This window comes from Ochotona curzoniae, unplaced genomic scaffold, assembly GCF_017591425.1.
Source record: "Ochotona curzoniae isolate NIBS_2020 unplaced genomic scaffold, NIBS_Ocur_1.0 contig_2210, whole genome shotgun sequence".
In the NCBI taxonomy this organism is placed as follows: domain Eukaryota; kingdom Metazoa; phylum Chordata; class Mammalia; order Lagomorpha; family Ochotonidae; genus Ochotona; species Ochotona curzoniae.
Window position 1 is genome coordinate 35012675 of NW_024465369.1, and position 22206 is coordinate 35034880.

The following is a 22206-nucleotide window of genomic DNA, read 5'->3' on the forward strand; positions in this document are numbered from 1 at the left end:
TAAAGAATGCAAAATTCCACATAATGAGAAAATTTCAAAATGTCTTTACAAGCAACAAAGTTAATTCTTTCACAGAAACACTTCCGAATGGCCCTAACCCAGATCAAGAAATAAACTTCATCAGAATACCAACACAACAAACACTTGGTATGAAATAACCTTTCACATCCTGATATGCCACTTACTGACATTAAAGCCACAAATTAACAAATTCACTATGCGTACTGTGAAGCAATCTATTAATGAGCAATCATTTCTAATTTCATTTCTGTACACTAACAGAAAGAAAACATTGTTTATTAAAAACAATGACTAAATCAACTACTTACGTGTTAAGTGAAAGATCCCATCACAAGCACTAATATGAGATAAAAAGGCATTTCCCAGGCCCTGTCCATTGTGAGCTCCTTTCACAAGGCCAGCAATGTCCACTACATTTAGAAAGGCAGGAATTTTGCTGAAAAACAAATGACAGTTTCCTTATGAGATACTACTAAGAAGCTACTCATTAATCAAAAGAACTCCCAAATATTCCATATAAATTTAAGTCTCCTTTCTAATGATCTGGTAAATTAATATTCCTAAATAAGAAGTAACGTTTTACTGCATTAAGGCTTTCTTAAGCAGCAAAATAAAACAGAACACTAAAGCAAAGTAGGATGCTTTTATTGTACCTCTGAAGAGTTAAATTCTTATCACTAATTTTTTATCACAATTTTACTACTGAGATGCATACATACACTCAGAAGTCAAGATAATCTTTATAAAATGACCCAACTTATTGTGCATCAGGTACTAGACTAAGTACACTGTAAATCTCATTTTGGTTCAAAACAACTCTATAAGGTAGGTGATAATTATTAAACCCAGTTTTTTTTTTTTTTTAAAGATTTATTTTTATTATTTTTTCATTGGAAAGGCGGATATACAGAGAGGAGAGACAGAGAGGAAGATCTTCCATCCGATGATTCACTCCCCAAGTGAGCCGCAATGGGCCGATACTATGCCGATCCGAAGCCACGAGCCTCTTCCGGGTCTCCCACGCGGGTGCAGGGTCCCAAAGCTTTGGGCCGTCCTCGACTGCTTTCCCGGGCCACAGGCAGGGAGCTGGAAGGGAAGCGGGGCTGCCGGGATTAGAACCGGCGCCCATATGGGATCCCGGGCGTGCAAGGCGAGGACTTAACCACTTGCGCCACCGCGCCGGGCCCAAACCCAGTTTTTAAGTGAGGAAATTTTGCCTAAGAGAGTGAAGAAATGTATTGCAGAAGCAGCCTTATGAGTAACAGTTAAAATACTAGCTGTGATGCCCACGAGCCATGTTAGAGAGTATTCAAGTTCAGGCCTACCTCTGCTTCCAATCCCAGCTTCCTTTCAGTGTGCACACTGGGAGGCAGCAGGCAATGACTCAAAAGGCTGGGATACTTCTACCCACATAGGAGACCTAGATTAAGTTCTGCTTTCAGGGTTTTGGCTGAACCAACCCTAGCCAATGAAGGCATTTTGAGAGTGAACCAGCAGATGGGAACTCAGTGTCTTTATGTCTCTCTGCCTCTCAAAAAAAAAAAAAAGTTAAAAATTGTTATCTTAACATACACAAGATCACTCAGTTAAAAGTGAGGTTCAAAACAGGCTAATATGGTTTGCATGAAATACCACATAGGATATAGCCAAAACATGCACGCAGTTATGAGAACACTAGGGCTGTTGAAGAGATACAGTGGGTAATGCCTTCCCACAGCCAATATCAGAGGGCCAGCTCAAGTCCCAGCTGCTCTACTTTCAATCTACTCCTTAATGCACCTGGGAAGGCAGCAGCAGATGACCCAAGCACTTTGGCCACTGTCACACATGTGGTTCCTAGTTTTGGCTTGCCCTATCCTGACTGCTGGGGAGTGAACCAGTAGATGGAAGCTCTCTGTATCTCCCTCTAACTTTGTCTTCCTTAAATAAACAAATAAAACTGCTGTTTAAAAAGAAAATTAGGACCTGGCATGGTAGCCTACTGGCTAAAGTCCTCGCCTTACATGCACTGGGATCCTATATCGACACCGATTCTAATCCTTGTGGCCCCACTTCCCATTCAGCTCCTTGCTTTTTGCCTGGGAAAGCAGTCAAGGGTGGCCCAAAGCCTTGGGATCCTGCACCCGTGTGGGAGACCCAGAGGAAGCTGGCTTCGGATCAGGGTAGCTCCAGCCATTGTGGCCGGTGGGGAAGTGAATCAATAGACAGAGCTTCCTCTCTGTCTCTTCTCCTCTCTGTATATCTTCCTTTCCAATAAAAATTAAATAAATATTTTAAAAAAATACTAAAGCAGAAACAGCATCACAGTGTAGTGGGTTAAACTGCCACCTATGATGCTAGCATCCCAATTGGGTGCCAATTCGAGTCTCAGTTGCTTCACTTCCAATCCACCTCCCTGCTACTCTAGTTTCTCTGTAGCTTCACTGCCTGGGAAAGCAATAAAAAAATGGCCCAAATATTTGGTCCCCTGTACCCATGTGGGTGATCTAGAACAATTCTTGGTCTGGTCTGGGTCCAGACCCAGGCGCTATGGCCATTTAGGAAATAAATTAATGGATAGAAAAATCTATGTCTCTCCCTCAGACTATAACTTTGATTTTTTTTTTTAAAGATTTATTTTTTTATTATTTTTTTATTGGAAAGGCGGAGAGGAGAGACAGAGAGGAAGATCTTCCATCCGATGATTCACTCCCCAAGTGAGCGCAACGGGCCGATACTATGCCGATCTGAAGCCAGGAGCCTCTTCCGGGTCTCCCACGCGGGTGCAGGTTCCCAAAGCTTTGGGCCGTCCTCGGCTGCTTTCCCAGGCCACAGGCAGGGAGCTGGAAGGGAAGCGGGGCTGCCGGGATTAGAACCGGCGCCCATATGGGATCCCGGGCGTGCAAGGCGAGGACCTTTAACCACTTGCGCCACCGCTCCGGGCCCCAGACTATAACTTTGAAATAAGACTATCAAAGAGTGTCAGAGCACCCTTCTAGGGAAACTCTCCCATGAGTTAAAAAAAAAAAAAAGAAGAAGAAGAAAAAAGAGAGAGAGAAACAGTTATAAATAAGCATTGTATTAACCTAGTTGTTAATAACAGCAACAGAATTAGACAGTTCTATACAAAACAACAATTATATGCAAAAGAACCTTTGTTTTGCTAAGTAAAGGCACAGCTAACAGAGGCAAGAAACCAAATTAACAAAGTCATTCTAGCATGTAAAAATGGTTGACTTAGTATATGAGCAACTAAAGACTACTTTCCATTTCATGACAAAGATACCCTGTATGTATAATTTGCATCCACTGTCAGTTTTCAAGAGTACTCATTTTTTAGAACATCAATTTTACTGATAAGCTACAATATAAAAGGACTCCTTATTTTATCTGTGTAGAAAACAAGTCCTTTCAAAATAACTGCTCTATAAGCAATTATTCTAACAGAAATCAAGACAATGCCATCATCAAGAAATTCAGTGGGAACAGATAAATGTGGCTGTTTGCTGTTGGGTATTAGGATTGACTCCCTGTTACACCCACTGTCCCTTCTCTCTTCTAGATGCAATGACTTTGACACGGTGAGCCACATCTGCCAGTGATGCCCAGAGCATTGGAGAAGTCACCATTCCTTCCACTTTAGAGTGGAGCATGGAGCATGGACTTTTTGCCATCATTCTCAGGCACAATATATGTTTCTACCTCCACCTTGCCCTTTGGTCTCAACAGACTGAATGAAAGGCTTGATGGAGTGATTGAGGTTGTTGAACATAAGTTTTCTCTGAAGACCCTTTACTCTGAACATGGATGAGAAAAATCCTGTGACTACAAGGAAAAGGCAATCGTGTTATCAAGTTGTTGATGAGAGGAAAGTAAAGAGGCAAGAGAAGCCAGGTCCTCAATGACACCACAGAGCTAAACCCCTGTGCTTATCTGTAACTAATTCAGTTAATGTTTAAGGCAATATGCTAGGCACAACTAGATTCAACCCCAAAGACATCACTGTTTACAACTAAATCCACAACCACCTATATGATCAACATGGAGTTCAGTAGGGAAGTAGAGGCATAACCAAGGGTTCTGAATTTGCAGTGTGAAGCCCTGAGTTCTATTCCGCGTTGACAATAACTGTAAATGAGAACACAAGTATCTCATTTCATTGTTTTAGGTTCCAAGGCTCTTTTAATGAGAAAACTAGAAAGGGAAGCCCCAGCTCTGATATTCTAATGTTTCCTATCTTGATTTAAGATCAAGATAAAGGCTTAAACTATTACTATATTATCTTAAAACTAAACCAGGAACCTTGGATCAAGAAATTCTGGGACATTACTGCAATGATTTCATTATTGAACAAAATGTTTCCAGATTTTATAAAATTCTACTGAAGCTTAGTTTGAAACAGCAAGAAAAAGAAATGGTATGAAATTTCAATTATCTTTTTTATTTTTCTCAGCACAAAGAGGCAAAACTAAGCAAAAAAAAAAAAGAGGGAGAGAGAGAGAGAGGAGAGAGAAAGAGATGGTTTTCAGTGGATCTGTTAGGAGTTGAATAGGATTTGTCTCTCCAAAACTCATGTAGCTGTTTACACTCTGATGATCTGAAAGTTAACCTCTGACTAAGAGTAGAAATTTGACCTAATGGTGGAACCTGAGAGGTGGGGCCCAGTGGAGGTCTTTGAGTTACTGGAGGCAACACCTTGGTGGTTCTGGGGATAGGCTTAATTATCACAGTTCAAGTCCAGCCTACGTTATCTCTTCCCCCTCTCTATCCTTCCAAGCAATTATTACCACCACACCCACCCTAATTACTCTCTACCAGATGCAGCTACCCAATCCTATGACTTAACCTATAAGTCTTTAAAAAAGATTTCTGGGGCCGGGGCTCTGGCATAGCAGATTATGTTAGAGCCTCCACTTTTGATCCAGCCCTCTGCAAAGGCTCCAGGGAAGCAACTGAGAATGACCCAAATGCTTGGTGCCAAGCACCCAACATGAGAAACCAAGAAAAAGCTTTCCAGGTACAAATGCCTGGCTTCCACCAGCACGGGCAGGCTCATGAGGGCCTGGAGAATGGTGCCAGTAGAGGCATATGGGGACCTGGAGGTTCGAGCCCAGGCAGGCAAAGTGAGCCTAGGGATTTCCACATGGGCTTGATTGGGAGTGTCTAGCTTAACATGTAGCTGTGGTGTACTGGTGGACCAGGCTTGGAGAACTGTAAATGTGCTTGAATCTCGGGTAGGCAGAGGGGTAGGGTCACAGGCCAGCACACATGCCAGAAGTTTAAGTCCCCAGTGGGCACACAGAGCTCCAGGGCAGCACACCACCCCACCAGAAGACTGGACTTGGGAAGATTGGGCTGGGAAACCCATGAGCTCCTGGGCACAGGGACTGTGGATTGCTCCAGGAAAGAAGTATAGGGATGTGTGGGAGGGAAGACCACTGAGGGAGTATGTTGCAGGTGAGGAATGACTTCAGGGGGATATCCACCAAGGCCATTGTACTTGCAGGTAAGTAAGGGTACTGAGAATGAGCAGTTTGGAGGGGGGAAGCTAAAAGACCTTTCTGTGTCAGAATTATGCACCCACCTACGTGGGAGACCTGAGCTGGGGTAATCAGCATCAACCATCACCGACCATCACCAATTACCACTGACCACCATCCACCAATGCACACTAAAGCTAGGGTTGCAGTCCTACCTGACAGGGCTAGATCTCAGTATTCTCCAGTGAGTGTAGAAACAGGGAACAAGTAACCTTAGGCTGGGTCATGACACTAACCAGCACAGGGGAGATCCAGATATGGCAGCAGATTCTATGGGGATATGTGGGCTCACCCCTGTGGAAATGCAATATCTGCCAGTTTGCTCAAGCGCTGGATAGTGACAAGCTGAGTTAGGCATCACCATGGAACCCCAAGGCACTCATGGGTACTGGGGTTGGGAACAGACCAAGCTGGTCCAGGATGCATCACCCAAAAGCGTACCAGGAATAAGGTGTGGGGCAGGCTGGACTGCAACATCCACCAGCTCACACAAACGCCAACACAGAGTGGGCAGTCTACACTGGATAACAGATTAGTACCCCCTGGCACATGTGAGATCTGGATCTGGGACTGGGCAATGTGGGGGAACATGAGGAACTCAGCTGGTGGGCTGTAGCTCCTGTTAGTGAGCCTGTGATTCACACCTGGGTGTTGGTCAAGCCCGGCAAGGGAGGTCTGCTTGTCAGCAAGTGTGGGTTAGTGCGGATTGGGGAGTTGTATGGGAGGGTTGGGCTGTAGCACCCAACAGTAAGAGCCAGAATGGGCGTGGGCTGGTCAGGTAAGGCCACTGTTCCTGCCAGGACAGGAGGTAGGCTGTCAGCCTGGGTCAAACACCCACCAGTGTGCACAAGATCTGCCACTGGAAGGTGACCTGATAATGGAGCTTGGAGACTCCTCTGTCAGGACGCAATCTCTGCAAGTGAGCACAAAAATCGAGACTAGGAGCACCCCAGACCAGGCTAGGTTATAGCATCCACTGGTATACCTGTGGGTCAGGTCTGGGGGCAAGCCAGGTTGGGCCAGTTCATTATACCACTGGCATATATGAGAACCAGGACAGGGTACGGGACAAGCCAGGTTGGACCACAATAACAGTCAGTTCAAATTAGGGTCTGGACTGGGAACAGTCCAGACTGAGTTAGGCTGCAGTACCTGCTGCCAGCATGAACTGGAACTGGAGGGTGAGCCAGATCAGAACAGGCTACAGCACTCACCAGCAAATGCAAAGGTGAGCCAGGTCATACCAGGTCAGGTTGCAGCACACTTAAGACCTGGGTCAGGGGATGAGCCCAGCAGGAGGTCAGCGAGAGGACTTCCCAGCAGGACCATGTTCTTACTGGTAAGCATCAGAGCTGGGACTGAGAGGTTGATCGGCCTGGGCAGGACTACAACACCCGTTGGCCTGCATGTGAGCTAGGTCAAAGAGGCAGCCAGGCTGGGCTAACTGACCATATTCACTGCTATATGTACGAGCCAAAGTAAATGCAAACTGGCCAAGCTTTGATGCAGCATCAGCTGGCAAATGCTGGGAATGGGGAGCAAGTCCTGTCAAACTAGACCTCAGAACACCTGGAAAGTACAAGATCTGGTGCTGGGAGTAGGCATAGTAGGAAAACTATGGGCACCCTTCTGTTGGGCTGCATCTCCCATCAGTGCGCATGAGAACCAGTGCTGGGGGTAGACCTGACTAGACAGGTGATATCACCCACTACCATAAGTGCGGGCTGGATAGCAGGGTCAGCTGGATTGAGCTAGCACACACTGGTGTGTACAAAAACTCAATGGGATACAGGACAGACCAGAGCAGTCTGCAACACATACTGGCATGTGCAGGAACAAGGGCTGGGGTCGAGCCTGGTAGGGATTACTGGGGGTTGCTCCAACTGAGCTGCAGTTCCCACTGGTGTACCTGAGGGCCGAGTGTGGGTAGACAGCATTGGGCTGGGTCACAACATCAACAGAATGCAGTGGATGACAGAACTGACCCAGGACCTGCAACCACTTTAGACAGTTGTGGGTGATAAGACTGATTGTAACCCTGTACTGGCTGGTACACACAGGAATCAGTTCTGGAGTCATCTCCAATAAGCAGTCTTTGGGGACATCCCCTACTCAAGACTGAACTGCTGGATTCAGAATTCCAACTACAGAGAGAACCACAGGATCTGTGGTCTGACCATGGGGCGCATAGGCCTAACCAGTTGTTGATGATGATGCAGTGGAAGGCACGCCCAGATGCACATAGGGGATATAGCAGTCCATTGGGCCTAAAGAGGACATCTAGTACCATAGCAGAAGATGGAGGGCAGAATAAATTGGATAACTCTCCTAGCCAACCTTTTACAGTAAGTATCTGGGCAAATCAAGACTCTAAGGTGGACTATGTCAGCCAATGGACCTTGGGAAGATTTCCTCATCCCTGGAGCAATTAAATCAACAGCATTTCAGAACTATTGAAACCACCTAAGCAGAACCCTTGCAGCATGCTCCACATCAGGGACCCTGGGATGACAGCAGGTAGCTGTTCCTCATCACCGTGGACCAATGTGGTTAGGATGCTAAGTGCGGCTTCTCCCCTTCTCTACTCCTTCCCTGAGATACAGGAAGAACAAAGTTGGAAACAATGGTCTCATCTACTTTCCCCTATGCCTCAAACCTTTCCACCCTTATCAGTGGTTCTCATGGATATGTATCCTTCTCAACTATGTAAGCATCATCAAAATCAAATGAAATAAAAATTTTTAAACAGAAAAAAGAAGCTCTTAGCTCCTGGCTTCAACCTAGCCCATTCCTGAGTGCGGCAGCCATTTGGGGAGTGAACTAAACAGAAGATCGATCTCTCTCTCTCTCTCTCTCTTTCTCTCTCTTTTTCCCTTTCTCTCTCTGTAACCCTGCCTTTCAAGTAACACAAATCTTACACAAAAAGCTGTTCTTTCCCATTAAGCTTCTTTCAGCTATTTTAGTGAAAATAACAAAAAAGACTAATCCACAATCTTTATTTCCAGAACAGCAGTTCATCGATGTTTTCTCCCAGCACAAAAACAAAAGAAATTCTAATAAATCAGTTTTTTCATTTCCTAAAAATTGTAGCGAATCTGAAGGCTAATATTTTGACTGTTGTTGTGTTCTCCTCATATCTCTGAAAAACTTCAGCAGTGCTACACAATCACAGTATCTAGCAATGACAAGGGCACACACAGGAGGGCATTAAGTGGGGAGAGAAGGAAGTAGGGCAGCAGTTGAGCCCTGCTCAAGGAAAGCACACAAATGCAGTGTTCAAACTGAATAGCATTCCATGCGGGCAAGAAACTGACTACACAGAGGGAGACTGAGCAAAGGAATAAACACATTGAGGAAAACAGGAGCTAGCATTCTCAGTATTGGAGAAGGCAAGACGGAGGCAAACAGAGAAAGGGAAAAACTAGAACTAGAAAGAACACTACTGTTAGGCTGGAAATTAAGTTCATGGTCTTAGTACAGAAATAAATAAAAATATTCTTAAGTAAGTACTGTATATTTAAATACATGTATAGCCACATACATGTCTTTCCTAGTTCTATCCACAGAGAGACACAGAAAAACCACTCCAGCAGTGACAAGCATAATTATATACAGATTCTTTTGTTTTTAAATAACAGTCTCGGGGCCCGGCGCGGTGGCACAAGTGGTTAAGGTCCTCGCCTTGCACGCCTGGGATCCCATATGGGCACCGGTTCTAATCCCGGCAGCCCCGCTTCCCTTCCAGCTCCCTGCCTGTGGCCTGGGAAAGCAGTCGAGGACGGCCCAAAGCTTTGGGACCCTGCACCCGCTTGGGAGATCCGGAAGAGGCTCCTGGCTTCGGATTGGCACAGCATTGGCCGTTGCGCTCACTTGGGGAGTGAAACATCAGACGGAAGATCTTCCTCGCTGTCTCTCCTCTCTGTATATCCGCCTTTCCAATAAAAAAAATAAAATAAATCTTTAAAAAAAAAAAAACAAGTCTCCTCTTAAAAGCAACAAGGCTTCTTCGCAGAAACGGCTAACACCCAGGTTAAAGCAATGAAAACACAAGATGAGCCTGAAACAAGGAAATACTTAAATAATGACTGTGGCAAGTCAAAAAGGAGGGTGGGGTGCTGGTACTGCGTCACAGTGCAACGAGCTGCTCCCAGCAACGCCTGACCATTTGAGCAGATAGAACCAAAAGGTAGAAGATCAAGATTTCTCTCTCTCTTGCTCGCTCACTCACTTGCTCCTGTCCCATCTCCTGTCTACTCTCTCCCATCACTCTGTCTTTCAAAACAGCAGAAAAAACAAAGAAGCTCCTGGTTTTGGCCTGACCTAGCTCTGGTCATTGTACCCATTTGGGAAGTGAGCCAGAGAATGGAAGATCTCTCCTTCTCTGTAACTCTGACTAAAAAAATAATCAAATAAACCTTTCGAAAAAAAAAAAAAAGAAGAAGAAGAAAACAGAAATACGGTTTTTTTTACAGGAAAATGCCAACTAACAAATGAAGAAAGAACAAGAATGACAGAATTATAAAATGGCCAAGTGGGCATTCGCACAGGAATAATGCAGCACTACTGTAATTACATGCACAAATTTCAGGGGAAGGTTGGAAGGGTACACACCCGGAAGCACGCACACCTGTTCTATCAAATCAGAGGAAACAGAAGTGGTTTTCATTCCTCTTACTATGCATGCTCTTATTTGGAAAGTCTCACGTACAGAGAGGAGGAGAAACAGAGAGGAAGATTTTCCGTTCAGGAATTTACTCCCCAAGCAGCCACAATGGCCGAGCTGAAGCCAGGAGCCTGGAGCTTCCTCCAGGTCTCCCATGTGGGTATAGGGTCCCAAGACCTTAAGCCGTTCTCAACTATTTTCCCAGACCATAAGCAGAGAGCTGGTCGGGAAACGAGGATACTGGGATTAGAACCAGCACCCATACAGGATCGTAGCACATGCAAGGCGAGGACTTTAGCCTCTAGGCTACTGCACTAGGCCTGAGGTGCATTATTTTTTTTATTAAAGTTTTAATGATTTTTATCAGTTAAAGACATACTAAGTGTTTATCGTAAAAAATTTAAACACTATATGAATATGCATCACTTCTCTCCATATGTGCACTGTGCATCTAAGGATTTACCCAACCAGACTGATGATATTCCAAGAGAAAAAAAAAAAACTGAATCAGTACTGCCCAAATGCAGCTTTTTCCCCTATCACTATCCTCTAAACAATACAGCTCTACCCAGCATCTACATGTATTAGGTATTAAAAGAGATCTAGAGATGATTCAAAGTTCAGAACATGTAGATTGTATATATGCAAATATTACAGCATTTCACACGAAAGACTTCTGGTATCTTCAAAGGTCCTGGATCCAACTGCTCCCAGATACCGAGAGATAACTGTCAAGTAAAAATCGCCTAAAATTCTCATTACTCAGAGGTAACCATCAATTGTTTTATGATCTTCATTTCACATTTTCATATATATGTATGTTCATGTAATTTAACATGAATTCTCATGTAAATGAAGACTACTCTCTATTTCATAGTACCCAGGGGAAAAAAAAAACCTGCATTTATCCTTCTTTTCCCTTCTGTATCCCTACATTAAGCACTGCAAACAATAATGCTACAAGCCTTTCTGCATGACTCTATGAGTAACACACTCACATCCTGACTTAGTCTACACAGAGCCACCAAAAAAGCAATGATATAAAGTATATCTTACCTGGCAGGCTTGTGGTACTGGCAAAGAAAATCAAACCTTTCATCTGGCACAGGAACTCTGCTCTCATTAGGGTCGATAGTACAAAATGGGAAGTTTTCTGCTGAAGCCTGACTATTGGTTAACACATTGAAGAAGGTAGATTTCCTAAAATGAACAAAAGCAATTTCAATCAATTAATAGGCTAATGCCAAGAAAACCTTATCCCACTCTAATTCCAACATGCAAATAAGGTCTGTAAAAAATATAAATCACATCTGGGACAGGGGAAAAAAGGAATACAGTTTTATTAACAGAAATGAAAGACTTACAACAACACAATGCACGATTTATAGTTAGGTTCTAGACCTTTCTCAGTCCATCTGGAACTTGAAAAGCAAGTTCCAAAATGATCTTTGTTGTAAGGTACAGTCAGGCATATGTCATACTGCAAAACTTAAAGGCACCTGGTAGTTCCAATATCATCTCACCTATATATAACAAAACCTTCTATAGCATGAAATGTAAAAGTGTGGGTAACTAGTTAGGGCAATCACTTCCCACACACTCTGAATTGGGGAAGGAATGCTCTCTCTGAGAAAACAGGAAAATGGAATTCAGGATTCCTTTCTAAGTGTTGGTACATAAAGATTACTGGCACGTCTAGCACAGTTGATTATAAACAGCAAGGGTCAAAATGCAAATTTTTCAAGGTATGATCTAAATCAAGGAAAAATAACATTATTGTAGATTATATGATCTGATTCCTATCGGGTTGTGTGTAGCTCAACAAATGCCAAACCATATAACTCTAACTACATTTTTAAAATACAATAATCAGGCCAGGGTGTGGCAATGATAGCCTAGAGGTTAAAGTCCTTGCCTTGCATGCGCCAGCATCCCATATGGGCACTGGTTCTAATCCCGGCATCCCCACTTCCCATCCAGCTCCCTGCTTATGGCCTGGGAAAGCAGTCAAAGACAGCCCAAAGTCTAGGGACCCTGCACCCATGCGGGAGACCCAGAAGAGGCTCTGGGTTCCTGGCTCCTGGCTTTGGATCAGCCAAATCCAGCCACTGTGATCCTTTGCGGAGTGACCCAGCAGATGGAAGATCTTTCTTTCTGTAAATCTGCATTTCCAATTAAAAAAAAAACTTTTAAAAATAACTGTTTATTGCTATGACAATTGCAAATCTAAAAAAGCTATAAGCAGTAGGGTGGGGGGAGAGGGGCATGTTCAGATTTCTGGCTATTCCTGTATTTTTCTCCTATCTACTTCAATAAAAATAAGTACATTGGATAACAAAGGGAAAAGTTTAGCTCTTAAAACACATTATTAGGTAAAACACACCTAAAAAAAGTTCCATTACTTTTCAGGCAGAAAAAAATTCTTACATACATCTAAAACTAAACTTGGAAGAGATTTTAAATTTCATAAAGCCCAAATCATTTGTATGTTCTAATAGCTTTGTTGTTATAAAAGAAGTAGAAAGAAATAAGAAGGAACAAGAAAATTTTCTAAGGATTATTACTATAGACTTCAGTGGCAACTTAACACATTTTGATCTATTCAAATCTATTAAAGAAAAGCTTTGCAAACGCAAAGAATCTGAAACTTTTGGCCTGAGCTTGAACTGTTAAAATCCATAAGCTTTTTTGTGAAATGAAAATCTTTCTCTCTCTCTCACACACACACACACACACACATTTAGATCCCCTGAGGTTATTGTTGAAGTTTCAAGAAAGGAGAAAGATTCAAAATTCTAGGAATATTTCTCATACAAGAACAGATTTACATAAATGTTAAAACAATTTTTAAAAAGTGGCTAGATTTAATGCACATCACTTCAACTTAGAACCTTAACATTTTATTTGGGAAGTAAAATTGTTATTATGTTATGCAATTTTAGAAATTAAATACTTTATTAACTAAATCTGACTAAGTAGATGCCTTACCTAAAACCTTATGCAGGGGTTGGCATTTGGCCTGCAGTGTTGGCATCTGTTATCTGTATCCTAGTTCTCCATATCCAATCCTGCTAACACCCTTGGGAAAACAGCAAAGGATGGGCCATGCACTTGGGCCCCTGCACCCACATGTGAAACTGCACCCATACAGTTTCTAGCTTGGGTCCTGGACTAGACTTACTGACTCACTTTCAAAAAGTGAGTATGGCAAAAAAAAAAAAAAAAAAAAAAAAAACACCTTAATCAAGAAAACAAGGAAAACATCACAAGAAATAAACTGTTTTGAAATCATTTATTCTTCAATATGACACAATGAAATGGCACTTCACTGCCATAGTATTCTCAGATGTCTGCTGCATGTTTCCTAAAACACATTACAAAGCTACAGAAATAAAACAGACTAGCATAGACAAATAGATCTATGGAATAGAACACAAATCCTAGGGGAAAAAATTCTTGTATATATGGTCTAAAGATCTTTGACAAGGATACTAAGACAATACAATGGAAAAAGGACATTTTCTTCAACAAACAACACTGGAAAAACTAGATATTCATGTGCAAAAGAATGTAGTTAGACCCTTACCTCGTGCTATATACAAAAATTAATTCAAAATAGACTAAAGACATATAGAACCACTAGAAAACAAGAGGGAAAGCCTCTTTTAGCCTCTTTTTATTAACTTATTTTCATTTTATTTAAAAGGCATAAATACACACACACACACACAAACACAATCTTGTAGCTATTGGTTCATTTCACTAATGTTCAAAACAGCCACGGTTGGGGCAGAGCAAAGTTAGGAACGTGGCATTCACTTTGGGCCTCTCCCATGGGTTGCAGGAGCCAAGTAACTGAGCAGTTATCTGCTGCCACCCAGGGTGCATGGTAGCAGGAAGCCACACATTTGCCCCAAGGGAAAACCTTCCTGACACTGGATTTGACAATGATCTCTCTGATATAAAAGTACAGGTAATGAAGACAAAAATAGAGAAATGGGGATTATACTAAAACCTTTTGAATATCAAAGGAAACATCCAAAGTGAAAAGGCAACTTATGAAGTGGGAGAAAATAATTACAAATTACACATAAGCAGTTAGTACCCAAAATGTACATTAAGAAAAATAGGCTCCACAAATCAACAACAAAAAACAAGTATTCCAACTAAAAACTAGATAAAAACCTGAAAAGATATTTCCCTAAAGGAGATATACAAAGGGTATACAAAAATACATCGAACATCACTAATTGCAAACACAAATCAGAGCCACAGTGCAGTATCATCTTAAGGATATCACTTAAGGACATTAAGGAAATATCACTTAAGGATAGTTACTATCAAAGAGAAGATACCAAGTGTTGGTGAGAAAGTTGAGACACTGGAGGAAGCCTGTGATTGCTGGTAAGAATGTAAAGCAGGGTAGATGGGCAAGCACTGGGCACAGCAATTCAGACGTCGCCTGAGATGGCCATGCCCCGTGGTGAAATTCTGGGGTTTTGATTCCTAGTTTTGTGTCTAACTACAGTTTCCTGTTAATGTGCACCCTGGGAGGTGGCAGATGATGGATGTTAAGGGCCCCGCTACCCATATATGGGAAATGTGGACTGAGTTCCCAGGTCCTGGCTTCATTCAGTGCTAGTCTTAGCTCCTGCAGGTATTTGTCTCTCCCTACCCCTCCCCTTTCAAATACAATAAAAACAATTCTAAAATGTTTTGAATGGGGTAGACAATGCAGAAAATAATGAGATCCATTAAGAAAAAAAAAGCCAGATATACAATTACCATGTGATCCAGCAATCTCACTTGTGATCCTATATCCCAAAGGACTGAAAGCCTAGAGCTGGCTCTGTGGCTCAGCAAGTTAAGCCCCCACCTGCAGTGCCAGCATCACACATGGCACCAGTTCAAATCCTGCTGCTTCCAACCCAGCTCCCTGCTAATGCTGAAAGCAGTCAAACATTGTCCAAGTCCTTTGGACTCGTGCCACTCATATGGGAGTGTCTCTTGGCTTCATCCCAGCCCAACCCCAACTGCTGTGGCTATTTGGAGACTGAACAAACAGAATGAAAATCTGTTTCCTTCTAGTTCTGTCATTCAAATAAATAAATAAATCTTTTTTTAAAAAATCAAAAACCTGGGCCCGGCGCAGTGGCGCAAGTGGTTAAAGGTCCTCGCCTTGCACGCCCGGGATCCCATATGGGCACCGGTTCTAATCCAGGCAGCCCCGCTTCCCTTCCAGCTCCCTGCCTGTGGCCTGGCAAAGCAGTCGAGGACGGCCCAAACCCTTGGGACCCTGCACCCGCGTGGGAGACCCAGAAGAGGCTCCTGGCTTCGGATTGGCATAGTATCGGCCCGTTGCGCTCACTTGGGGAGTGAATCATCGGACGGAAGATCTTCCTCTCTGTCTCTCCTCTCTGTATATCCGCCTTTCCAATGAAAAAAATAATAAAAATAAATCTTTAAAAAAAAAAAATCAAAAACCTGACCTTACAGAAATACTTGCAAATTCATGTTTACTGAAACATTACTCACAATTGCTAGGAATAGAAGCAAATACCCATCAAAAATTCATACAAAAAATGTGATATACACACCATAGACTATTACTTAGCCCTAAAAAAGAAAATCTATCAGACTACAACATGGAAAACCTTTCAGAACATTACGGTAAGTGAAATATGCTAGTCACAAAAGGACAAACAATATATGATTCCATCTGCACTATCTAGAGCAGCTACACTCATGAAAACAACAGTTTATCAGGGGTTAGAGGAAAGGAGAATTGGGGAATTGTCCAAAGAGTATAGTTTCAAATGTGCAAGACAGAAAAGCTTTAGAGCCCTGTAACAGTGTGATATAGTTAATACTACTAATCTGTGGCCTGCTGGTCCACACCATGATGCCAGCATCCCATATGGGCGCCAGTTCATGTCCCAGCTGCTCTACTTACCATACAGCTCTCTGCTTATGGCATGGGAAAGCACTGGAGGATAGGCCAGGTCCTTGGGATCCTGTACCCAGCATGAGATATCTATCTGAACAAAGTTCCAGGTTCCCAGGTTTGGATCAGCTCAGCTCTGGTCATTGCAGCCAGTTAAGACAGTGGACCCACTGATGCAAGTACTTCTCTTTCTATCTCTCCTTCTGCTCCTGTAAAATCTGCCTTTCAAATTAAAATAAATAAATCTTAAAAACAAAAAAACACTGATTTGTACATTTAAAACTGGTTAGGACACATCTTATATTACATTTTATATTTTGTTTTCTACCATGATTTAAAAATCAGCATAAGAAAACAGGAGACAAATTCAAATTGACATATATTATAAAATAACTGATCAATATTTTGTAAAAATAAAAAATACTTTCATAATCTTTGAAAAGCACAAAAGATACAACATTAAACCCTTGAAAAAGAAAAAAGGAAAAAAAAAGAAATCAGCAAAACACTAAGAATTTGTTAGAGAGTGAAGGAGATTTAGAACCTTTGCAGACAAAAGGACTAAATGCAACACAACATTATGCATTACAAAAGGAAAGACATTAACAGGAAAACCGCTGAAATCTATTACAAAAAAGTTGTTAAAAGAGTAAAAAAAATAGCTTTAACTTAATGGATGAAACTAAAATTATATGGTGATACAACAAGATTAGACATCTGAACAAGAAATTATGAAAATTAAGACTTAAAAGCCAATTAATACATGAGCCACTTCTAAAACATTGCTGAATAACAGCAGAGCAAATCTGTTGTCTGGAAGATCCTTTAAAACACAGTAAAAAGAGAAGGCAAATAATTCCCAAATCACACGTTCCAATGAAAGAGCAGGCACTCGGGAATGTTAGTTGACAAACAGTAAGATTCACATTCATTCAAAATGGTAATGAGGAATTTTGTTTCCGCTTCTGCTATAAGAACTGTCCTGCAATAAACAACCAGGAAACCAGACAGCACTAAGGAAAGGACAGGGTTCAGACAGGCAGGCAGCATAAGACTGCTCTCACCCCGAGAGGATCAAATGAATAAACGTTGCAACAATTGCTCCACCTTACTGCTTGCTGGAAGGTGATTTCAGAACCACAGTACAAGGAAAAGCAGCCAAGGGAAGCCCTCTGCCATGACAGATGGAGGAGACAGAGATGAGAATGAGGGGCAGGGTACTGAAGACAAGAGCCAGAGAGAGCTCAGCAGAGCTTTAGAGGGTCCCCTCAACAACAGAGCTGAGCTGTAATTTTGCACGTGAGTAAATTCAACCTTCACAGGCCAGCAGAAGAACCATTCAGTTAGTAGAGGGTTGAACAATCCTCAGGATTCACACTCAGCTTGGATTAGTTGAAACTCAGACCAGTTACAATGGAAAGATCCGGTAATATGAGAATTTGGGAAACTGCCCTCAAAATCACCACAACTTAATACTAAGGCTATACCATACCAAAACAGCACCATAGCAAAAAACTTCATAAACTTACGTAGTAAACATGATAGGAAGGCTCAAAACAATAAAACAATACACAATGAACTAAATGCCAAAATCCAAAGCCCTTTGAAGGAATTCAACCAAATTCAGTAATACAGATAGTATTAAATTCACAGTATCCAATACAAATTGCAAGCCATACAAAACAAAGCAGGAAAATAAATACCAAATTGAAGATAAAAGTCAGTAAACACAAGCAAACCCAGTCATAACAGACCAGACAGGATTAGTAAAAGCTCTGCCCAGCTGCTCCACTTCCCTTCCAGTTCCCTGCTTGTGGCCTGGGAAAGCACTGGAGGGGAGCCCAAAGTCGGGATCCTACACTTACATCGGAGATCTGGAAGAAGCTACAGGTTTCCAGCTATGCATGGAACTAGCTCTGCTCCTTGCAGCCATTTGAGTGTACCAGCTGATGGAAGATGTCTCTCTCTCTCTCTCTGAAACTCTGACTTTCAAATAAAATGAACTTTTAATAAATGAATAAATAATTGCAATAAATTTGAAGTTACTGGGTTGTTAAACTTACCTAACAGATAAGATGATGAGATATACCCATACCTTACTAACAGTGTCTATATTCAGTGCCCACTTCCAATTCCTGATTCCAGCATCCTGCTAAGGCACATCCTTGGAGACAGCAGTGATGGCTCAGCTCAACTGACTGGGCTCCTGGCACCATAAGGGAGACATGGACTCAGTTCCGGGTAACAACTCTGCTTCCTCCATCCTCCAACCCACACTCACCTCCCATGACTTCACTCTCCCCTACTCCCTGATGGCACGGGGACCACTACAGACATTTGGGGAGCATATCACTGAATGGGAGCATTCTCTTTCTTTCTGTCTTCATCTGTCTCTTGAATTAAATAAATGAAACAGTATGAAACATAAACTATTAGATATTTCTCAGGGAGTGTGCAACTGGCACAGCTATTAAGGCACCACTTAGGGACGTCAAGTCCTGCCTTCAATTCTGGCTTCCTTCTAAGGTGTATTCTAGGAGCCAGCAAATAATAACAAGTACTTGGGTCTCTATTACCCATGTGGAAACCAAACTAATTGCAGGTCAAGCTCCTGGCTTTAGCTTAGTCCAGTGGGGGACTAAGGGAGGAAACTACCAGATGGAAGCTCTCTGCCTCTTCCTCACTCTCCCCTCTCTTTTTTGAAAACATATTTTAATATTTTTCTTGAGAGGCACAGAGATAGACTCCCTTTCAAATAAATTTATAAACTAAAAGAAAATAAGGTTCTTTTTTTAAAAAAAATATAATTTTTCCATAGGGTATGGAAAATACATAGAGAAAGAGTAAAATAAAAGACAAAAAATATCCAGGGGTGAGGGGTGGGAATCTTTACTTGAGAAGCAAAGAGACAAAGACAACAAAAGAGATCATCCATCCACCAGCTCACTCCCCACTTGCCCACAGCAGTCAGGTCTAGGTTAGGCCAAAGTTAAGAGCCCAGAGGTTTTTTTTAATATATTTTTATTTTGAATTTTGATTATGTGGGTATAGTTTTGTATAGGCTGGGATTCCCCTCAAACTCCCACCCCCCAGACAGATTTTCCCCATTTTACTACAATGCTATAGTCCTTCATAAGGAATCATAATTCTATCAGTCTCTTATTTAAGTGTATCCCAACATTGTTGGTAAAGACAATGTCAGACAGTCCAGCACCCAATTGTCTACACATGTCCAACAGTTTCATTGGGAATTCATCTTTTGTCTGGAAGCAGGGAAGCATGTTCCATTATACCCCAACATCTCGATATGGTAGACCCCAGCACTCCATCACTATACATTTCCATAACTGAGAAGACATGAAACAAGGTCAACAATAGCCACAATAACATTAACAACATCAATAACAAATTACAAAATCATGAAAAAACGTGCCACTGAGTAACCAACACATAAGTGACAAACACGAAACACAAACATTTGTCTCTTGGGAAAAATGATGCCACCATGTAATCCATGAGCCAGTGATGAACTCGACAAGAGAAAAGAAATTATTTGGAATAAACAAAACCAAAATAAAAAACATCAAAACAAACAACCTACCAAAAACAGTATGGATCGAGTTACTGAAGTTACATTTTTCATGCTGGTTTCCTTATACTAGAGAGAACATATGGTATTTGTCCTTTTGTGATTGACTCATTTCACTGAGGAACCACCTAGTTGTAAATAGTATAATTTCATTCTTCTTAATAGCTAAGTAATATTCCATGGAGTAGATGTACCAGAGTTTCTTTAGAAGCACATCTGGATTGTTTCCATGTCTTTGCTATTGTAGATTGTGCTGCTGCAAATATAGGATTACAGATCCCCTTCTCACATGCAGATTCTACTTCTATTGGGTATATTCCTAGGAGCAAGATAGCTGGGTCATGACAGGTTTATTTGCAATTCTCTAAGCACTCTCCATACTGATTTCCACAGTGACTGTACTAGCTGACATTCTCACCAGCAGTAAAGGAGGGTAGGAAACTTTCTCCCCATATCCATGCTAGCAGGTGGTGGTTAGCTGAGTTCTGAATGTAGGCCAATCTCACTAGAGTTAGGTGGTACCTCAACGTGGTTTTCATTTGTATCTCTCTGATAGCTAGGGAGTCTGAGCATTTTTTCATGTCTGTTAGCCATTTGAATCTGTTATTTTGAAAAATGCCTGTTCATTTCCTTTTTCCATTTTGTTACAGGGTTTGTTTTTTTTTTGTTTGTTTTTTGCTGTCCCTGGGTTTCTGAAGTTCTTTGTAAATACTAGATATTAGTCCCCTATCACTTGTGTAGTGTGCAAAAATGTTCTCCCATTCTGTTAGTTGCTTCTTCACTTTGTTCATTGTTTCCTTTGCTGTGCAGAAGCTTTTTTTTTTTAAGATTTATTTTATTTTTTATTGGAAAGGCAGATATACAGAGAGAAGAGACAGAGAGGAAGATCTTCTGTCCGATGATTCATTCCCCAAGCAGCCGCAACAGCTGGAGCTCAGCCAGTCCAAAGCCAGGAGCCTCTTCCAGGTCTCCCAAGGGGGTGCAGGGTCCCAAAGCTTTGGGCTGTCCTCAACTTCTTTCCCAGGCCACAAGCAGGGAGCTGGATGGGAAGCGGGGTTGCTGGGATTAGAACCGGCGCCCATATGGAATCCCGGGAGTGCAAGGCAAGGACTTTAACCACTACACCATCGCACTGGGCCCTGTGCAGAAGCTTTTTAGCTTGATGCAGTCCCATTTGTTCACTTTGGCTTTGATTGGCTTTGCTTTTGGTGTCTTTTCTAAGAAGTCTTTCCCTGTTCCTACATCTTGGAGTGTGCTTTCTATATACTCCTTTAATAGTTTGATGCTTTCTGAGTGTAGATTTAGATCCTTGATCCATTTAGAGCTAATTTTCATATAATATGACAAGTGTGGGTCTTGCTGCTTAATTCTGCAAGCTGCTATCCAGTTGTCCCAACAGCATTTGTTGAATAGAACAGGATTTTTGCCTGGATTATTTTTAGTTTTCTCGTCAAAGATTAGTTGACTATATATGTATGGAAGAGCCCAGAATTTAATCCAGATCTCCCACATGGGTGAAAGGGGCCTAAGTACTTGAGCCACTACTTGCTGCCTCCTATGATATGCATTAGCAGGAAGCTGGAATCAGAAACCACCAGGCTGTACTCAAACTTAGACCCTCTGAAATATCACAAGTGGTTTCTAGATGTATCTTCACAGCTGCACCAAATTCCTGGCCCCAAAGACTGCTATTTAAAAAAACAATATTTGAAATAAAATGAACATGAAAATACACTGCATATGATTAACAACATCGTGGGCAATGCAGAAAGCAAAGATTTTTGAAGACCAAATAATAAAGTATTCAAGCAAAGCAGAGAAAGAAAAAAGGCTGGAAAAGGAAACAGAACCTCGGTAAGATCCTATACCGAAGTTAACATACATGCAACAGAAGTCCCACAAAGGAAGCAGGGTAGGGCAGACAGGCAGTCTTTAGAAAAAACTACCCAAATATTTTATCAAATTAAGAAAAACCATAAACTCACAAACTTAAAGTTTAAACAAATCCCAAGAAAAAGAAGAAGAAGGAAAGGAAACCACAACAAAGCACATGAAATTAAATTGCTAAAACTAACACTAAAGAGTAAACTTTAAGGACATTCAATGAAGAATCATTATTTGGCAGAATCAAAGTTTAAGAATTGCAACAAACTTCTCCTAAGAAAGCTAGAAAGAAATGAAAACTAGTTTCAAAGTCCTGAAGGTTTTTATTACCCTGGTTTCCACTCAGTGAAAATCTTTGAAAATGATGTAATAAATAAATGCAATGATCAACATCATTAGTCCTCAAGGACAATGCAAATCAAAGCCATAATAAAATATTATCTCATGTGTTGGCTATAATCAAAAAATTAATAATAAATGGTGGCAAGACCCTTGAGAAAGTAGAACACATTTACAATTCCTGTTAGAATGTAAAACAATGCATTTTGGAAAATGGATTGACAATTCCAGAGTCACATTTTGACCC

General features: G+C 41.7%; 1 protein-coding gene across 2 annotated transcripts in view; it reads right to left on the reverse strand.

Moving 5' to 3' along the window:
- The window catches only part of OLA1 (Obg like ATPase 1), a 144577-nt gene that overhangs the window by 117194 nt on the left and 5177 nt on the right, over positions 1-22206 (reverse strand). For both annotated transcript variants that reach the window (XM_040971734.1, XM_040971732.1), the window contains exons 3-4: positions 11260-11403; positions 330-457 (exon numbers count right to left, since the gene is read on the reverse strand). In XM_040971734.1, coding sequence (XP_040827668.1) covers positions 330-457; positions 11260-11403 — 272 coding nt within the window. The remainder of the gene's footprint in view (positions 1-329; positions 458-11259; positions 11404-22206) is intronic.